This window comes from Pungitius pungitius, chromosome 10 (assembly GCF_949316345.1).
Source record: "Pungitius pungitius chromosome 10, fPunPun2.1, whole genome shotgun sequence".
NCBI classification, from domain to species: Eukaryota; Metazoa; Chordata; class Actinopteri; order Perciformes; family Gasterosteidae; genus Pungitius; species Pungitius pungitius.
In genome coordinates this window covers 17,087,127-17,104,247 of record NC_084909.1, presented here as the reverse complement: position 1 = coordinate 17,104,247, position 17,121 = coordinate 17,087,127, and the positions used below count along the sequence as shown (strand labels likewise).

Sequence of the window (17,121 nt, the reverse complement as noted above, 5' to 3'; positions counted from 1 at the left end):
AAACTGTATCAGCGTTATTAGTGGCTTGTACAAACACCCACCGGAAGTCAGGATGGCCGAGCGGTCTAAGGCGCTGCGTTCAGGTCGCAGTCTCCCCTGGAGGCGTGGGTTCGAATCCCACTTCTGACAGCTTTTTGGAGTCTGCAACTGCGCCTTGATGCAATTCAACAGTTGTTTGCGTGTGTAAAAAAAAAATAGACAACTCGTCATTTCTCTTTTTATTGCAACAACAATAGTGCCAAAAGTGCACAGGTATCACATTTACAATGACAGATAAAAATGTGAGAAATATAAAAACATCAAAGCAATCAATTTTGACACAATAATGCCTGAACCTGAGGATAAAATACTCTTCCACACCAAAGCCCCACAAGAAAATAGAAAAACAACCCCTCGGGTATGGTGCATTTTTTATTCGATCACCTGGCAGCTTGTTGTAGTATCTTCACAAAGGTCGGAAGGCTATTTATTTCAGCACAAGGAGCAGCCAGGTGGAGGTTACAGGTTTTTAAAGTCACTCGAGGCAAAAGCAGAATAAAGAAAAGCTGATGGGGTTACCAGACTGTAAAGCACTTATAAAGAGTAGGAACATTTAAAAAAATGTTTACTTCCATATCACCACAGAGACAATGAAAAAAAATCATTTTATAGTTTCAGAGACTTCAGTTTTGGTTAGCATCCATAATTTACAATGGAACACAAATTAATAGTTAATGTATGGACACATTTCTCACAGCTGCACTTCAACATGGCGCTGTAAAAAAATGGCAGTATTTAATATGGAGTGCTTAGACTTTGATTCCTAAAGAATCCTGAATCGTTAAAGATTTATCTTCATTCTGATTGAATCTAAAGGCCTCATTACTTAAATGTGAGACAAAAAAACACAACCTCATGTGTCGTTCTGCAACTAGGACATGATCACAGTGAACACCGATAAAACCATTTCAATTCATACAAAAAATTTGAAAACCTTTCTTCAACAAAGTCACACGTACCACCACTTCACAAGGCCCGATGTGCACCTCAAACACTACAACGGCACCAAACGGACACGTGCACAGCGAAGCTGATCACTTACATCACAAGCGACTAGTGAAACGCACGTGAACACATGCAATGCCAGTACATTCAGGGAGCAGCAGCTGTTCGCTGCACGCTTCCTTTATCAACTCTTCTTCAGTGTTTGCACTGGTGTGACATCGCTGGGACAGAGCCAGACATACGGGCAGAGAGACTGGTGCTGAGGACTGAAGGGCGGGTGTGAGACGCACTGCTGCATAAGCACAAGGAAGCAGAAAGGCACAGCAGCTGCTTCACTGCCATGAGGGGGTGTGAGCAACAGCAGGAGGACGAGAGGCAGTTATTAAAGCACATGGCGTCGAGGAGAAACAAAGCTGAGGTTCAGTTGTGATACATCAATCTCTCATCTGCCACTTGTAGTTTCTTTTTAACTTGCATGTTTTGTAAAAAATGTAAATGGAACGTTATGAAAGTCCACAACTAAGCAGTGAGAGCACCCGCAAGAGTTAACCGGCTTCTCGAGTCATCGGCAGAAAGAAACGGTTAGGCTTACATGCTGAAACCACACACGCAGACGCACAGCAATCGTTACGCCGGCCTGAAGCAAAAATATACCGAATGAGACCTCCTCCTCCCCATAGAACACCTGTCCTCTGGTCTGATATTTTCCTGTCAACAAATCCCATAAGACCTAAACCAACCATTGATTATCCACTATTAACTCCCATTCAAGTAACATTCAATAAACACTACAGTGGCCAGCTGTTTCAGGGCATTACTGAACAAAGACATAATACATTTGTGGGCATTCATTTTTTTTGCAACATCATCAGTCGGAAGCAAAAGGCTTTGTGTACTGTTGGCTTTTGTTGACATGAGAAATAAGGAACAGCTCCAAACTGGTCCTCTAATTTATTCTTGAAGGTCTTGAAAAAATACTTGAATGCTTTTTTTAAGCTTGTCCCACATTATAGTGGGACAAGCTTAAAAAAAGCATTCAAGTATTTTTTCTTATTTCAAAACTTTCAAAATGACACCCAGCCCAGTAGTTCTGTGATGTGTGATGAAAAACTCAAAAACTTACAAAGAGTAAGGTGTTGGTATCCATTACAGTACTCACCTGTACACCTGCCATTAGGACCAGGAACCATTACATACAGGATACTTATTAACCGACAAAGCAGCAACTCCAGTCCCAATATGGAGCTTGAAGCGGCTGTTTAAATCTCAAATCGAAGTTTGGATGTGCTGCAGCACTACAGACATCCCATAATCCTCACTGACCATAAATCCCAGGCCCAGAGAAAATACGTAATCTGCTTTTTGAACCTTGCGAGCCCAATCACCTCATTGCCTTTTTACCAGTCAACACTTGTGCATTCCTCCACTTTGGCCACGGTCATGTGGGGGAGGGGGGGGGATTGAACCACAATTAATCATTTAGCAATTAGACCATCTAGCAATACGATGTACAAATAGGTTACTTGAGCACAAGTGATTAATTGGCTGGGGAACAACACATACGCAACACAAAAATTGAAATCAATACAGAAAGAATTCTAAATGTGTCATGTCCATTCTACTTTAATATCCTTAGTTAAATAATATGCTGTAAACCATGATCTATTAAAAAAAAGGGTTTATAGATATGTACATATAATGAACACATACATCCCCATGAGACGTATAAATTAATTTTACCCAGCAAATGGGTGGGGTGCCACAATAAAAAAAGGAATAAGACCAGCCAGAAAGAAGGCAGAACTAATAGGCCATTTTAAACCTATAAAAATCTTCATGACAGGTGTCACTGGTATAACGCTGGGGCCTAAAGCGCCTCTCAGACCTCTCAGAGTGTGGAAGGACACCCCAGAGCTTCTTCATGCCGTTTAAAATGCTTCTGTTGGATCAAAATGTTTATATTTAGAGCCATTAAGAGTTTTTTGACGAGCCTTTTGCCAATGCAAAAACCGCAAAATTTCCTAATTATCTCATATTTGCTTTCATTTCTTGGCTCATTTCTTACAAACGTGGAAAAAACCCCAATCACTCTTATTTCTGACCAGAAAACTATTAGGCGCTTATTTTAGAGAAGCCTTTCGCTGAGTCAGGGAACGAAAGAGCAAATAGGCCGAAGGTTTATAATACAGGTGCTTTTGTTTGCAGCAGATTTGACGGCAGTGAAATAGCTTTTTTGAAAAAGATTTCATTAGATCACGGCAGTGTTTTTTCTGGAAACGATCTATATTTGTCATTGTTGGAAAAGTTTGGATTGTACAACTGAAATAAATCTATAACTGGAACTGTGCAGACATACCTTGTGTAAACAGAGTAGATTGACATGCTAAAAAAAGAAAGCATTTGAATGTTGATATAGATTCAAATGTGAACGTTGTGTATGGCATGTCAACTATTCAATTTTCTTCAGTCAATGAGACTGAAAAAAAAAAAAAGCAACAAGACAGATTTATCTGCCACCCTGAAATGAATACATCGTGCAGCCTGACCACCCCTACAGAAACTGTGTTTAGCTACACAACAGTATCTTAGAGAACATGGAGTAGATCCTAACTTTGTTCTTGTGAAAGATGCGTAACGGATTAGATCCTTCACATGCACCGAAGCCACTGTTTTGTGTGCTTTAACAGTCAAAAAGTAAAGATAAAGTGTGTTATCTTGTCCCGTCTAAGCAGTAGGGAGTGAAGGGTTAACAGCAAAGTGACCGCAGTGAACAATGCAACCGGAGACAATTGGAACCACAAGAAAAAGAGCACATTTCAACACACTGGTAAGAATCTATAGTATCAGTAGCTTCATTGGTTGTGGAGTTGTTGCTCCTTGAAGGCAGAGCTATAAATATACAGAGAAAGGCAAACTTGGTTTCAGGTCAATCCTTCAGAGCCATATTCACACCAAACGTTCCAAGGCCGTTACATCCTCTCATTTGAAAACGTAGTGTAATTGCCGAGGAGCTTTTAGTGCCAACATTGAGCACACAGTTCCCCAAGCTATGTATGTTTATGGCTCTACTCCATGGCAGCAGGATAGAGCACGTCCTCCTCGAACAAAGCTCTCTCGAGCCGGTTCAGCGCATCAGGCTGTAATTTAGAGAAAGGCTTGTTATGGTAGAGGGGCAGACTGGAATGGGACAGATACCGTCAGAGCATGCAGCACAAGGCTACAGGGACGAGTGCCGCCAATAGGAAGTGGGTGACTCTGTAGAGGTGCAGCGGAGAGAAGGTCACCATGGCGATGGACAAGGGGAGGGGGAGGCAGGACATCAGAGGCAGGAGTTTGCTGAAAGAGTTGGTAAGAAGGTTTGCATGCTGCGGCAGAATTCACCTCAACAAACGAACAGTGCAGCTGACCAAGAAGGGCTCCTACCTGTTGCTGATTTTTAAGGTGTTGCAGTTTATCAGCAGGATGTACACAATGATCAGAGGCACACTGCTTGGCCAGCAAGGGTCAGGATCTAGCTGGGTGGAATACCTGCAGAGGATCCCAATGAACACCATCTTTTTGTTATTGTTTGTTATCAACAATGTCATTCATTCTAAATGCAATACAGCAGCCTAAATAAAAGACACCAAAAACATTTGTACAAGACTCTAGAGCAGAGCTGAATGGTGTCAGCACGTCTGGGAGCTAAGTAGATGCTACGCTACGATCAGCCAGTCGGTGTATGAGGGGTGAAGCGTAGCAAAGGGCCAATCACAAAGCAATCTGCTACATTAGCACCAGGGACAGCGCCATGGATATGTCAGTAAACAGAACAATAAGGGTGGAGTGTTAGAAACCATAGGTATAACCCTCCAAAACCTTGTATCTCACTTTAAAAACATTGATCCTAGGAGACAAAAACGTCCATGTAAAACATATACATAACTATTTTCAACTTTCAATGAGTTAAAGAAATCCTTGTGAAGAGAAATGCGTAATTACCAATGATGCCCCCCCTTAAGTGTTACACAAAGCCATTTCATATTGTACCTCAGGTTGCGGATCCAGTGGATGAGTGAGGGTGCGATGAGCATCACTGGGAGTGTGGATAGCGCCGACAGGCAGAGATGGAGCTGCAAATCGTCCCTGACCTCCTGCAGAGCACACTCAGACAGCAGGGGGGCACCATTGCATTCTTTAGACTTGCGCAGAGATTCTGAATCGACTGTGCCGTTCTCAGCTATCTTGTGCTTCTCGGGGGCCTGGAAACATGGAGGAAAAACTGATTTACTTCCCAAATTGTATAGGATTCGGATACCCAGGCTCTGCATTCAAATCACAAGCAACCACAATATCCACCTATTGCTGGCTGGTGTATTTGGGTCAATGTGTATATCTTACCAGATTCAGCATGTGACTCAAGGACCTTTCAGTCATCTGCAGCCGCAGTAACTGAAACAGCAAACAGAACAGATGTCTTTGGTCAATGTCACTCTGTGAGACATTGAAACAGGCTTCATCTCTATGACCCATGTGCCAACACTCACCCGGTAAAAGTGGAGCAGAAAGGCAGCAAAGATAGCCAGCGCCCCACAGGACACCCCTCCCATAACTATCAGACACAGAGTGACGAGGAGCTGGGTCCGGAGTTGCAGGGTGCCACAGTCTCTAGTGACAGATGGCCTGCATCGAGAAGGAGGTTTACAGTGACATCACACTGTCTGTATTACACACTCACATGTATCAACACACATGTTCAACCATACCTGTGCAGTGGAGCTAATATTACTGATATCAGGCGCATGATGAAACGGAGGAGTGTGCTGCCCCAGTATGCCACGGTTGCTCCCAAGATGTAAAGTAAGGGGGACAGAAGGAAGGGCCATTCTTCCACTGGAGGCACGCCTTCAGGAGATCCAACATCAGGCTGGGTTGGAGGGAGGGCATCCATAGGGGGGAAGTAAAGAAATGACCAGACCTCTTGAAACCAGCTGCAGCTGAGGGGAGAAAGGAATTTATTATTATTTATAAAACATAGGACCTTGTTTTCTTTTGCTCATATTACTTGTCTCCAAAGTCAAGATTGACTGTTCTCATTAATTAAAACATCAATCTTACAAAGCCTACCCAAGTAAGATGTGCACAAGATAGACAGGCAGATTGACTTTGTGCGGCTGCAGGCCTTTGGCGACCACCAGGCTCATGTCTGCAGCTCGCCTCCTATTCAGGATGGAGGACAGCTGCCCCCCACAGGCCTGGAGCAGAGTTACAGCTGTGTACACCGGCACCATGGGACCACAGAACCGAAGTATCTGTTGGATTAGAGAGCCGATCAGAAAAACAATACACCATTTTCAATCCCACACAAAACAGAATTAGACAAGAAATCTGTACCTGTCCCAGCACCCGGGGTAGTGAAGTCCTCACTGACACCTAAGGTGAACACAGCTTGTTAGATTAGTGTCATACTTCTAACTTCTAATTGATGGCATGGCGAATTGTCTGTAGGCTGGGGCTCAGTCCAGCACTTCATAGCTGTACCTTATACTGGCAGTTGGGAGCAGTGTGGAGCTGAAGGAGGACACCTGAGGAGTTGTCCGGACGACTTGTGTGGAGCATCCCTGAGAATTCGGTCACTGATGGCACACTGGCAGAGAGATCACATGGAGGCATGACAGAAAGCATGAAGATGACATGCAAATCTCTCAGAACAGACAGAGACACAACTGACCTGACTGTGGTTAAAGAGTCCTCTCCAAACCACGGCACGTGGATTCTGTACACATTGGGCAGTCGATCTGCAGACAGAAACACGAGTATCACTGTCACTTTTCATGTGTGCACGTCTTCTGTGGAAGAGCTCTCCTGTGTCTGACGTCTCACAAGTGAAACTACGGTTTTGTAAGGCTTTTTCATTTAATCACATTTTGGGAGCTTAAATGACTAAAAACATGCATGTTTTCTCTTAGGTGAATTTTATTGATACAACTTTGCACCATACACTTTACATAAACCTCAGGTTTAGAGTGCATGTAAACTCATAGAAAAAAAATACTACTGTTAGTGCTACCTAGAACGTAGGTGGAGCTGTTCAGCCTCTGGTGGTCAAAATTAGCATTTTAACAACAAACTAAACAGTCTATATTTTTAACTTTTTTTAACTATTTAAACTTGTTTTTACTGATGAAAACAAAGGCTTTTGCCCTGCTTTATAGATACAGCACACAAAACATTTTAGATCGGATTTGCCCTTTTCTCTCCTTCAGCAGCCTGCCCTTGTGTAACATGTAAACATACCTTTATTTACTTTGCACTGGCTTGCAACAGTAATTCGGAAAGCCTGATAGACCTGAAGAAACAGATGTGTTCAAAGTTTAGTGACCCTGTAGGGACAGAGACACTTTATCGAGCATGCGCAAACGAAATCATGAAAGCTACCTGATGAAAGTGCTGCAGCTTGATGGTGTGAAGAAGTCCAGACGAGTTGAGAGAAACGTCGCTGACGGTGAAACCTGGAAAATCAACAGTCACTGAAAAGGTACATCTCTTCATAAGTGAACCCACATCAACACACTACTCACCGAAGGACAGGACATGTGGCACTGGGACGGACAGAGTCTGAGACTCTTGTCTCTGCCACTCGCATTCCACCGTGAACTGTGGACAGGACAAAGGTTGTAATGTCATTGTATACATTAAAATATCCTCGTCTGGGCCTTGTTTCTTAAACATGACTGAGTTAGCCGGATCATTTTCAGGATAACATGACATGGATCAGGTTTTTCGGTTCCACAAAGCAAGTTTTGGCAAAGCAAGTTTTGGCAAAATCACCATTTCTGCATTTTCAATCAGCATTTTACCCATCCCACTGTATGGGATGGGTAAAATGAGCCCGCCCGGAGAGCGGTTGAGGGTTAGGTGTCTTGCTCAAGGACACTTCGACATCTGACTTGGAGCAGGCAGGGTTCGAACCACCAACCCTTCGGTTCCCTGCAAGTTCTTTCAGATCACAAACGATCCGTCATCCATCATAATTACTTCCTGCACGAGCGCTATTGATGCTGCCGACAAGGAATAATTCATTTTAAACTGCACTTAGTTCTTTGATTTTGTATCGTTATGGTTAAAATGCACATATTGGAAGTCACTTTGGATAAAAGAGTCAGCTAAATGTCATGTAATGTAATAATGTAATGTAAAAGAAGACCTTCTTGAGCCGTACATGATGAAAACCACACGCTGCAACTGAGCACTTTCTCACACTATCTCGCTGACTGTTCATGTTTGTACAGTGTTGCGATGCAGAAAACATCTGGAAAGCTTTACATGCCGTACGGTTTGTGTATTACAGTTTATAAACTTCTGGATCTAAAATCGTTTTACTCCTTCCATTGATCGAATTTCTGATTATAAATAATACATACAGATCCACACACACACACAGAGATTACAACTCCTAGTTCTATATGGTCATCTACAAATACATATATACACATACGTATGATACACAAGCACATACAGTACAAATATCCTAATAACTATTCATTCGTATCAATTAGATACTCTTTGGGCTTGTTTTTATCTACTTTTTCTGAATGAGTTGAGAATTATTGTTGCCAGCAAGATCTCGTTGGATGATGAATTCCATGAAGCCAACTGCTAGCAGGCACATTTAAAGAAATACAAGTGTTGAGTGATGAGGCACTTATGCATTGCCCTCCACTTACACTTTCATTAGATTTCAGGATCCTACTTTCACTTGTTTTTGAAGTTTTAGTGTTTGTAGTTTTTTTTGGCTATATTTACCTTGAAATAGTTTGACTACAATTAAGTAAAAGCGTTTCTCCTGGCTTAGCTCCGCAAACTCTTTGTGCAAGACCGATCACTTGTGTGTAATGAAACATGTCACCAACACTGTGTGTTGGCATGCTGTTGTTAGCATTTAGCCTATTGGACAGGTGTGTGTGTTTGTTCCGTAACTTACTTCCTTCCTTTAAAAGTGAGATGGACAGACAAAGGACAAACAGGTATTATCTTTGCATCTCTGTATGTACCTGCTTGCCGTTGAGGTTGGAGGCAGAAACAACGAGATGAGTAAATGAAGCCAAATCACTCAGACTCAGAATCAGGATCTGAGGAGAATCAAAGACACTTATGAGCAACTGACAGCAGCTCAGACTGGACAGGACGCGGCTTCAGAGAACCGATACCTTGTAGGGGGGCAGAAGCTCAGTTTCCGTAGACAGATCCTCTGCATGCACACTGGAAAGCAGGGCAATAGAAATACATTTGTCACTACTGTAATACAACAACAAAATGCATACAGCAAGTGTGGAGATGTGGCTAGAGCAGATAGGTGGCGGGTAAAGAGGTTCACTTTCATCATATTCTTACCATGAAGAGCTGTTCTTGTGCACGCAGCCGTACACCCAGCTTGTCATCTCCTGGAGAGGATCGACAAATCAGGATGGAACTTTGACGAGAGTAAAGATGACTTTGGTTTCATGCTTTACTAAACACTTTTGCACTTCAATCACAAATTGGTGCTTCATTTTACTTCAATCATGCATCACATCTGAACAAAAATCTGAACTACAGAAGCTTCAAGGCAAACAACAAAAGACGAATACTAGTGATGCATTTCTAATGATCTAAATAGTTTACTCAGGCATTTATGACTTAACATGTGGAAAATGCACTTTACCAGCGATGTGCCATCCAGACCCATTAGACTGGAGAAGACAAACATCTCTACAGCCGATATCTCCAACACTAAGCCACTCACACCAAAACCACGTTTGATCAATAGCTCTACAGAGCTAGACAGAGACGTACAAAAAGTGCCCAACTTTCCCTTCAAAATGAGAGGGATCTCACCATGTTGTTGCTCCGGCAGTAGAAATGGCTGTAGGCTTTCCTGCGACTCGACAGGGCAAACCGAAAGTACTTGACCTGTCCTTCCTGTAGACAAAGCGCTACACTGAAGACAACTGTCTATTTCAGGGCTTTGCCTTCTTAAATATAGAAATGACCCATTTGATATATTGAGACGCACCTTCGGTGTGCTGTAAGCCAGGCGCAGTGTGTTAACTTCACTCCATTCATCAGGAAAATCTGAAAAAAAAAGAATATTAAAAAAGGACAAAGTGTCACTTGATCAAAACGGCATTCATTCGCTTTATAGTCATTAAAATATAATGCAATACAATTAACACAAATGTGAAGATATGGCTTCCAAAGCACATGGACAGGAAGAGAAATGAAAGACACTAGTATGATGTCTGTTTATTCCAGTATTTCTCTCTGACCTGAGATGGAGATGTCTTCAGTTTCTCCCAGCATCCGGACAGGGTGTCTGACGAAGTGATGTTTTAGTACAGCCATTTTCTTCTCCGGGTTAACTGTGAACTAATAAGACAACGGTTAACATGGAAGCTGCTTGAGCTTATCATAGGTGCAGTGTTTTCCATAAGTTTCCCTCAGGCTATTTAGTGGTAGCGGAAACACTGGAGACGTTATACGTATCAACGTTTGTTTTTCTGACCTGTCTGGTTTCAGGATCGATGAGGTCAAAGAAGGCCCGAACAGTAGCGAGAACAAGCTCTTTGCACCTGGAAAACAGTCACGTACACTGCATTGATAATCTGTAACCTATAAGTAGTTCTGAAGAAAAACTGTGTGCCAGAACATAATGCCGTGTCTTTTACCAAACGATGGACAGATGGTCAGTGGACACCCAAGTCCTGGGAACAGCAGTTGCCTTGACAAAAACAATAAGACAGTGCATGATCAAACACTGGCCCTGCTTGCACGTAGGAGTTTCAGGAATAATGTAAAAATAAACTTTACATTTATTGAAATGTAGGTGAAGCTCATCATTTCAATAATTATAAACAATAATTACCACTAGGGACAGCTTATTGGGGTCTCCTGGGGTACAAGGCAGGGATGTCAGGCCGGAGCGGACTTGGTAGTCACGGTAACCGCCCCCAACAGACAGAACTGTGACGTTCCTGAGCTTTTTTGCCTGGTTCACCCACTTCTGTCTGACTGCAGAGTAGAAATCTACATGGAGCAGGGACAAAGATAAGTTAAACACACAATGTGGCACTTTCTGCTGGTGGAAGTCCCTTAATCAGAAAATCAATAAAAGATTAACTGAAGAGGGATCATGGGAGTGTTTATCTTCGCCCCAATAACACCCTAACACTACCTGTAAAGATCTCCTCCACTCACACACAAATACAAGCTGTGACTAACAGTGAGCAGTTTCACGTATAAATCTTGTTTCCACGATGACGTGACAACCATCGTCTGGTTGAAATATATAGTTAAAAACAACTAAGACCTTAAAATGTGGCTTAAAAACAGTCCTTTTTAAGACACTGGTTTGTTGGAAACAGAAAGAATGAAAGTACTCAACTTCATTATTCATTCATAACATAGGTTTCAGACATCTTGATGCAGAAAAGTTAGCTATTATAACTTTAGATTAAGTAATCGGAATTCACAGTGATGATGAGTGATAGAGTGATGATGTACTATTTGAGATAACACCACGGGAGCTCTCCTTACCCAGCAGGTACGGGTCCAGGGCCAGCACCGGAGCCAGGTGGGGGGAGGCCTGGGTAACAATGAGGCCGACCAGATTGGTGTTGAAGCGGGGCAAAGTGAAGAGCGCCCGGGCCAGCACTCCGCCCATGGAGTGACCAACCAGCACCACACTCTGAGGGGGGGACTTCAGGTGCTGGGCAGCAGGGGGAATGAGAAGAGAGATTAGCAAGGAACCCAACACTGGGGGTTATGGAATCGCTGGAAAGAAGAGTTTTAGAAACATGGATATTTTCTACGGACTACATTTCAATCGCTATTGGCAACATTGGCAAAATTAGCTATAATTAGCTATGGCTGCCAGGTCCGCTTCTTTACTGATGCAAGAAGAAGAAGAGGGATTGATGATATGCCTTAAAGTTTAAATGTAGCTGATATCTAAGGTCTGACCTTGTAGAGCCTCAGGATGGCCTTAATGCTCTCATGCAGGAAGTGGGTCTGCCTGAGCAGACTGCCGCCATAGAGGGCCACCAGCTCCTCGTTGAAGTCCACAGTGAACACGTTGAAGTGGAGACCGTCCTCAACGTTTTCAGCCTTCCTCAAAGCCACCGAGCCCAGGGAGCGAGCTTTATGAAGAGAGGAAGACATTTTGACAGTGTGTTTAGGCTGCGGGCTTTCTACAGACTGCATTAAGAACCAGATGTAAAATCATACAGATGTTAGGCATTGCTCCTACACTAATCACCACTGTATATGCTTAGCATTGATGCTACTCTGCTAACTGACATAGTGCTAATGACCAATGCAATTCTCGTTAATGCAAACAATTTAAAAACTATTATCAATTTTTGATCATCACGTGTTGAGCTTTGCATCACCTAAAAAATACAAAACTTAAGGCAAAAATAGAAATCTTTCAATTGACAGTGTGTCCCATTTTCCTGTGAGACATGTCAGCAACAACCAGATCTGACTCAGTGGTACCTCATCGAGCCGTTTGAAAGCGGTAAAGTTAAGGAAGCCTGTCGAACATCAGCTGTTAAAAATACACCGGATGGAGGAGTGCAAACGTGAGCCAACAAAAAGAAGGGTAGAAGAAGAAGAACAGAGAGCCTGAGTGTAACAGCACAATGTGTTCGTATTCACACAAAGAAAGGCGCAGGTGTTCTCCTCCTACACACTGATAGCAAGAACAGGGAGGCAGGATTCATCCTTGAAGATTTGTATCATTTAGAGCTTTACTGCAGTTATGATTTAGAGATGATATAATACCACCTAAAAGGGTGAAGGTTTGATACCAAGTATTTACAAAAGTGTATATTTTTAAATAGTCGCTTTGGATAAAATTGTCAGCTAAATGACATGCAATGTAATGTAATAATAAATATAGTGGTTGGAGGCACACAGTGCTACTTAGGGGATATGGGATAACAAATGTAAACTTAATTTTTTTTTACAGCTGTGGTCATTTTTGAAATAGCTGACACGTTTTTAGCAAACATTACATCAGAGTCAGATGGACTATTTACTGCGGAGGATTAACAAAAATGTGGTGCTTTGGCATGGAGCCAAATCGAGGCCACAGGTTTTGATTATTTCAAAAGTTGAGTTTTGGTCATTAACATACAATGTATTTAAAATAGTGAATGAAAAGTACTTCAGTGCTTCAGTCAGTTATAATTTTGATTTAGTTCTTAAATTGTCTTGAACAAAATATTAATTTTCATTCTTCACTTACATATTTTTTATATTTGATGTCTTTTATTTTTCAGCTGCAGTCTTTATGGGTGAGTAATCATGAGTGACAACTTAACAAAGGCTGAAAACTTTCCTTCAACCACGATGCCTTCAGGAAACGTAGGCACTGTGAGAACTATGAATCAACACTTTCTATACAACATATTCACTTCAGTTGTATCAACCTCCAACTGCTTTCGTATTATCAGTCCAGATGAAACACAACCTTTCAAACAGAGTTGTTGAGTTGTGTGGATGCTCATTCATTGCAGTAAAAGCTTGTTGTGGTCAGGGCTCAATGACTTTGGGCCAGGAGAATACGTGCAGATAGGCCCTTCGTAGATAAGACCTCAGGACTCCTCATTCAAGCACACAAAGAATGTAGAAAAGCCGGGACAGACACACATACATTTGTACTTCCAGGTGTAATAACACAGTCTTTTATGTTGATGCCACGCCCGCTGTAAAAAAAGATTAGGGCTGTGAAGGAAAAACTAATCAATCGCACATTTTGAAATTCACTAATCTTGATTGATCAATGTTGTTGTTGTTGTTGTTACAATGTTGTTTTTAATGAGTTTGTTTTTCTACTAGACTAAAACTGAAAAGTTATGAGTAATCACTTTAAAAGCGTGTATTTTAGTTGTTGTGTACAAAACTATACACATTTGATAATCTTGGCGGCAGAATTCCAACGGGTGGGACAGCGAGAACTAGTGAGCATTCCTGCTGTGCTGCACAGGGTAATGTTAGATGGTGAGATAGAAGTAGCCTAACAGCTAGCTTAGCCTAGTGTTTTAAGTGGTCCGTTTGCCACTTAACCCCTTATGTTTGACACGGGGAGTAATTCCTCTGCACAGTTCTCTGGTGTATGTTGCGCCTCTGAAAAGCTTTCTCCATCTTGATGTAACTGACTGCAGCCAGCGGCCGTTTCGTTTCCGCAGTCAACTTCCAGTCCGGAAGTAAACAAATGTTTGTTAACTACGTTAAAATATTTTGTTGCATTAATCACGGCCACATTAATTGCATAGATTAACGCGTTTATGTATATATATATATATATATATATATATAAATAATACATATAAAATACATAAACTCATCGAAATGAAAAAAATATGTAGGGTGAGGAAGGAATATAAGTGAAGAATGAAAAAACATTTTTTGTTCAAAACAATTTAAGAACTGAATCAAAATGATATTCAACCACAAAATACTTTTACTTCACTTATTTTTTTCTACCCCGTAGAATGTTAAAGATCACAACTCAAACTCCTTTTCAAATGATCAAAGCTTTGGTATAGATTTGGCTCCATACTTTGGTGAGTATTTACAGCCGCAAAATGGTGCATTTGGGATTCACTTAAAGCTCATCAGACCAGTAATTGTGACGTACTCCGACCAGCCCGTCTTGCACCAACAACCATGCCACTTTCAAAGTCACTTAAATCTCCTTTCTTCCCAAATTATATATATATATATTTGGTATGTGTATGTGTACGCGCAAATGAAAGAACTCGTCAATGGGATAAACAGTGAGGCTCACTGATGTGCTTTTAACAGAGACTTTGTTGTTGTAAAGCCTCTGGGTCTTTGGTTTAGCCGTAAACATCTTTTTGCAGCCAGTGAACAAAGGTGATCACATTAGAACTGCGGAAAAATGTTGCACTAAGGCCATATATGGCTTTGGTAGCAGAAGAGTCCTGACAATAACAAGGTAGGCCCGCCCTTACAAATACCCTGCTTAATGGTCTTTTGATTCTAGCTGGACCATAGTTTACTAAATGAACATCGTGCTGTAATGAAGAGGATTGAAACCTTAAACGTATGTTTACTGTGGAAATAAATCAAGTAGGAAGTCATGCCTTTCTCATAAGCTTCTACAAAACCAGACATCTTTGTGCAGTCAAGATTGCATTTTAAATTGCGGAGGACAATCCAGCCTGCATGCAGGTCAGCGAGAGTCCGGTTGCTTAACCCTCCGTTCGTAGCGTGCACTTACCTTGTTTGTGGCTGCCTGCGTTTCCAGGCAGGAAGAGCACAGGGGCACCGGTGAGTTTGAGGGCGCGGGTCTCCTGGGCATACAGACCCTCCCCGTACAGGTAGAGGCCGTATGCTGGGTACAGCCTGGCCACCCGACGAGGCAGAGCAACGCGCTGTGAGGCAAACACAGACATAAGATCAGGAGGGGAAGTCCCATTCGGTGAAAGCTCATTCACCTTTTTATCACAGCAGTGAAGACATCAAGAAACTGTCTCAGCGTACATCTTACTCTCCAGCTGGGAGGAAACACCCCCCTCCCTCACTGATCGGTAGTTGACCAGGAGAAAGTGTGCGTTTTCATTCTCAAAGCCATTTCAAATATGTTATTGCGAAATTGACAATACATTACCATACTCAATTTGAAAATGTGTGTTTTAGTGTTAGTGTTTTGGAAGTGTTGGATGCAACTTACGGTACTTGACAGTGTAATGGACCAAAATAACTGATTTAAAATCTGTTTTGTCACTGTTATATCAGTACCATCACAACTGTGGCTTTAACATCAGACTAACAATGCCCTGACCGAAGACACTATGTAAATTAACTACATAAACAAAGATAGACACATGGTGATCTCTTTATTCTTCCTAACCAAACGTAAAAGTGAGGTTGATGCCTATATTGCCCCAGCTGTCCTCCACTTCCGGTCAGATGATCACGTGTGAGCTTACAGACATTACTAATGGAAGGTGTACCTTCAGCTACCTCCACCTGTATTGTGGCGTATGCTTCCGTAACTGCTGTAAAAACTGCTCGTCGGATTAGAGGCTTCGAAGATCAGCAGCTGCTAATTAAGGCTGATCTTAGTATCGAGAGCGCGCGCGCGCGCACACTCAATTGGCGCCTGTGTTGAAGCCATCGAAGAAATACATGAGCCCGGCTGAGAGGCAGCAACACTCCCACGCCAACAAGTACCAGCTGTTAGCTAACGTTAGCAGCATTAAATAACTAGCGTTGGTTAGCATAACATATGGCAGTATAACGTTATAATGTCGGTTCAGTTGGAGACACTATTTCTCTTAGCGTTGTTAAAGTGAACGAGACAACCAACCGTGCTGTATTTCTGTATTCTGCACATACGCTGTAAATATGGCAGCGTTGGCAGTTGGTGTTAGCTTTAATTCGTGGTTGACATGAAGTGATTGACGCCCTTTGCCCGGTTACTCACCCGGTACTCCGGGTACTCGAACATGTAGGTCATACTGCATCGGTTCTCCTCGAAGCCAGTCAGCAACTCTCGCAGGCCAACCGCTAGAAGCCCCAGAGCGAATCCGTAAAAGGCCACAGCGGCGAGTTTCATGGTTCAGTCGGGACTCTGGGCCTTTAGATATCACAGGTGTTCGTTCTCCATTCGTCCGTTGTCATTCTTCGAACTCCTGGCCCCGGTACGACACCTCACGGGCTGTCATCCTCACCGGCTGAACCGTCACAACAGGAACCACAGAGCGCACACGCATGGATGGTGATTGGCACAGTATTCGGCCAATGGGAGAGCAGATAGTGTCACACGTAAGACGGCTAATTTGGTTTTCTTTCATGCTTTTTTCTTTTTCTTTCATTGACTTTTTAAAATTGGATTTTAAGCTTGTTTTTATTTTCAAATGGCTATAGGGTAATAATTCACGCGTCTATGTCTTTAGACACATTTCTTGATTTCACTTATAAAAGAAGAGTGATGAATCGAAAAACTGCAATTTTTGCATATCTTTAATAAAACAGGGTCTGCTGCAGCTGCCTTAATCCTTGCAAACATATGTATGCAAACACAGTACATATATAGCATGTCTTTCAGAGAGAGATTACTGGAGCAGGTTGAGTGAGATAAAA

At 42.3% G+C, this 17,121-nt stretch overlaps 1 protein-coding gene across 1 annotated transcript; it reads right to left on the bottom strand.

The window, feature by feature from the left end:
• Positions 1-201: 201 nt before the first annotated feature.
• On the bottom strand, positions 202-16,771 carry pgap1 (post-GPI attachment to proteins inositol deacylase 1). Its single transcript, XM_037488754.2, has 26 exons — positions 16,463-16,771; positions 15,254-15,407; positions 11,965-12,140; positions 11,539-11,710; positions 10,868-11,028; positions 10,671-10,723; positions 10,508-10,574; positions 10,272-10,371; positions 10,019-10,077; positions 9,841-9,924; positions 9,358-9,407; positions 9,174-9,225; positions 9,018-9,095; positions 7,545-7,620; positions 7,402-7,475; positions 7,261-7,312; positions 6,695-6,761; positions 6,505-6,610; positions 6,358-6,396; positions 6,091-6,275; positions 5,730-5,960; positions 5,511-5,646; positions 5,365-5,415; positions 5,014-5,225; positions 4,408-4,512; positions 202-4,320 (listed from the first exon to the last, which is right to left on the bottom strand). Exons 1-26 carry the CDS (start codon positions 16,592-16,594, stop codon positions 4,182-4,184), a joined length of 2,811 nt encoding a protein of 936 aa, XP_037344651.2. The 5' UTR covers positions 16,595-16,771; the 3' UTR covers positions 202-4,181.
• Between the last annotated feature and the right edge of the window lie 350 nt (positions 16,772-17,121).

Coding starts and splice junctions, on each gene's coding strand:
- pgap1 (XM_037488754.2), bottom strand. CDS start 16,594: ATGAAACTCGCCGCTGTGGCCTTTTACGGATTCGCTCTGGGGCTTCTA. Junction 7,621..9,017: donor CCAACCTCAACGGCAAGCAG/GTACATACAGAG, acceptor TCCTGTCCACAG/TTCACGGTGGAATGCGAGTG. Junction 5,226..5,364: donor TGAGTCACATGCTGAATCTG/GTAAGATATACA, acceptor CCATGTTTCCAG/GCCCCCGAGAAGCACAAGAT.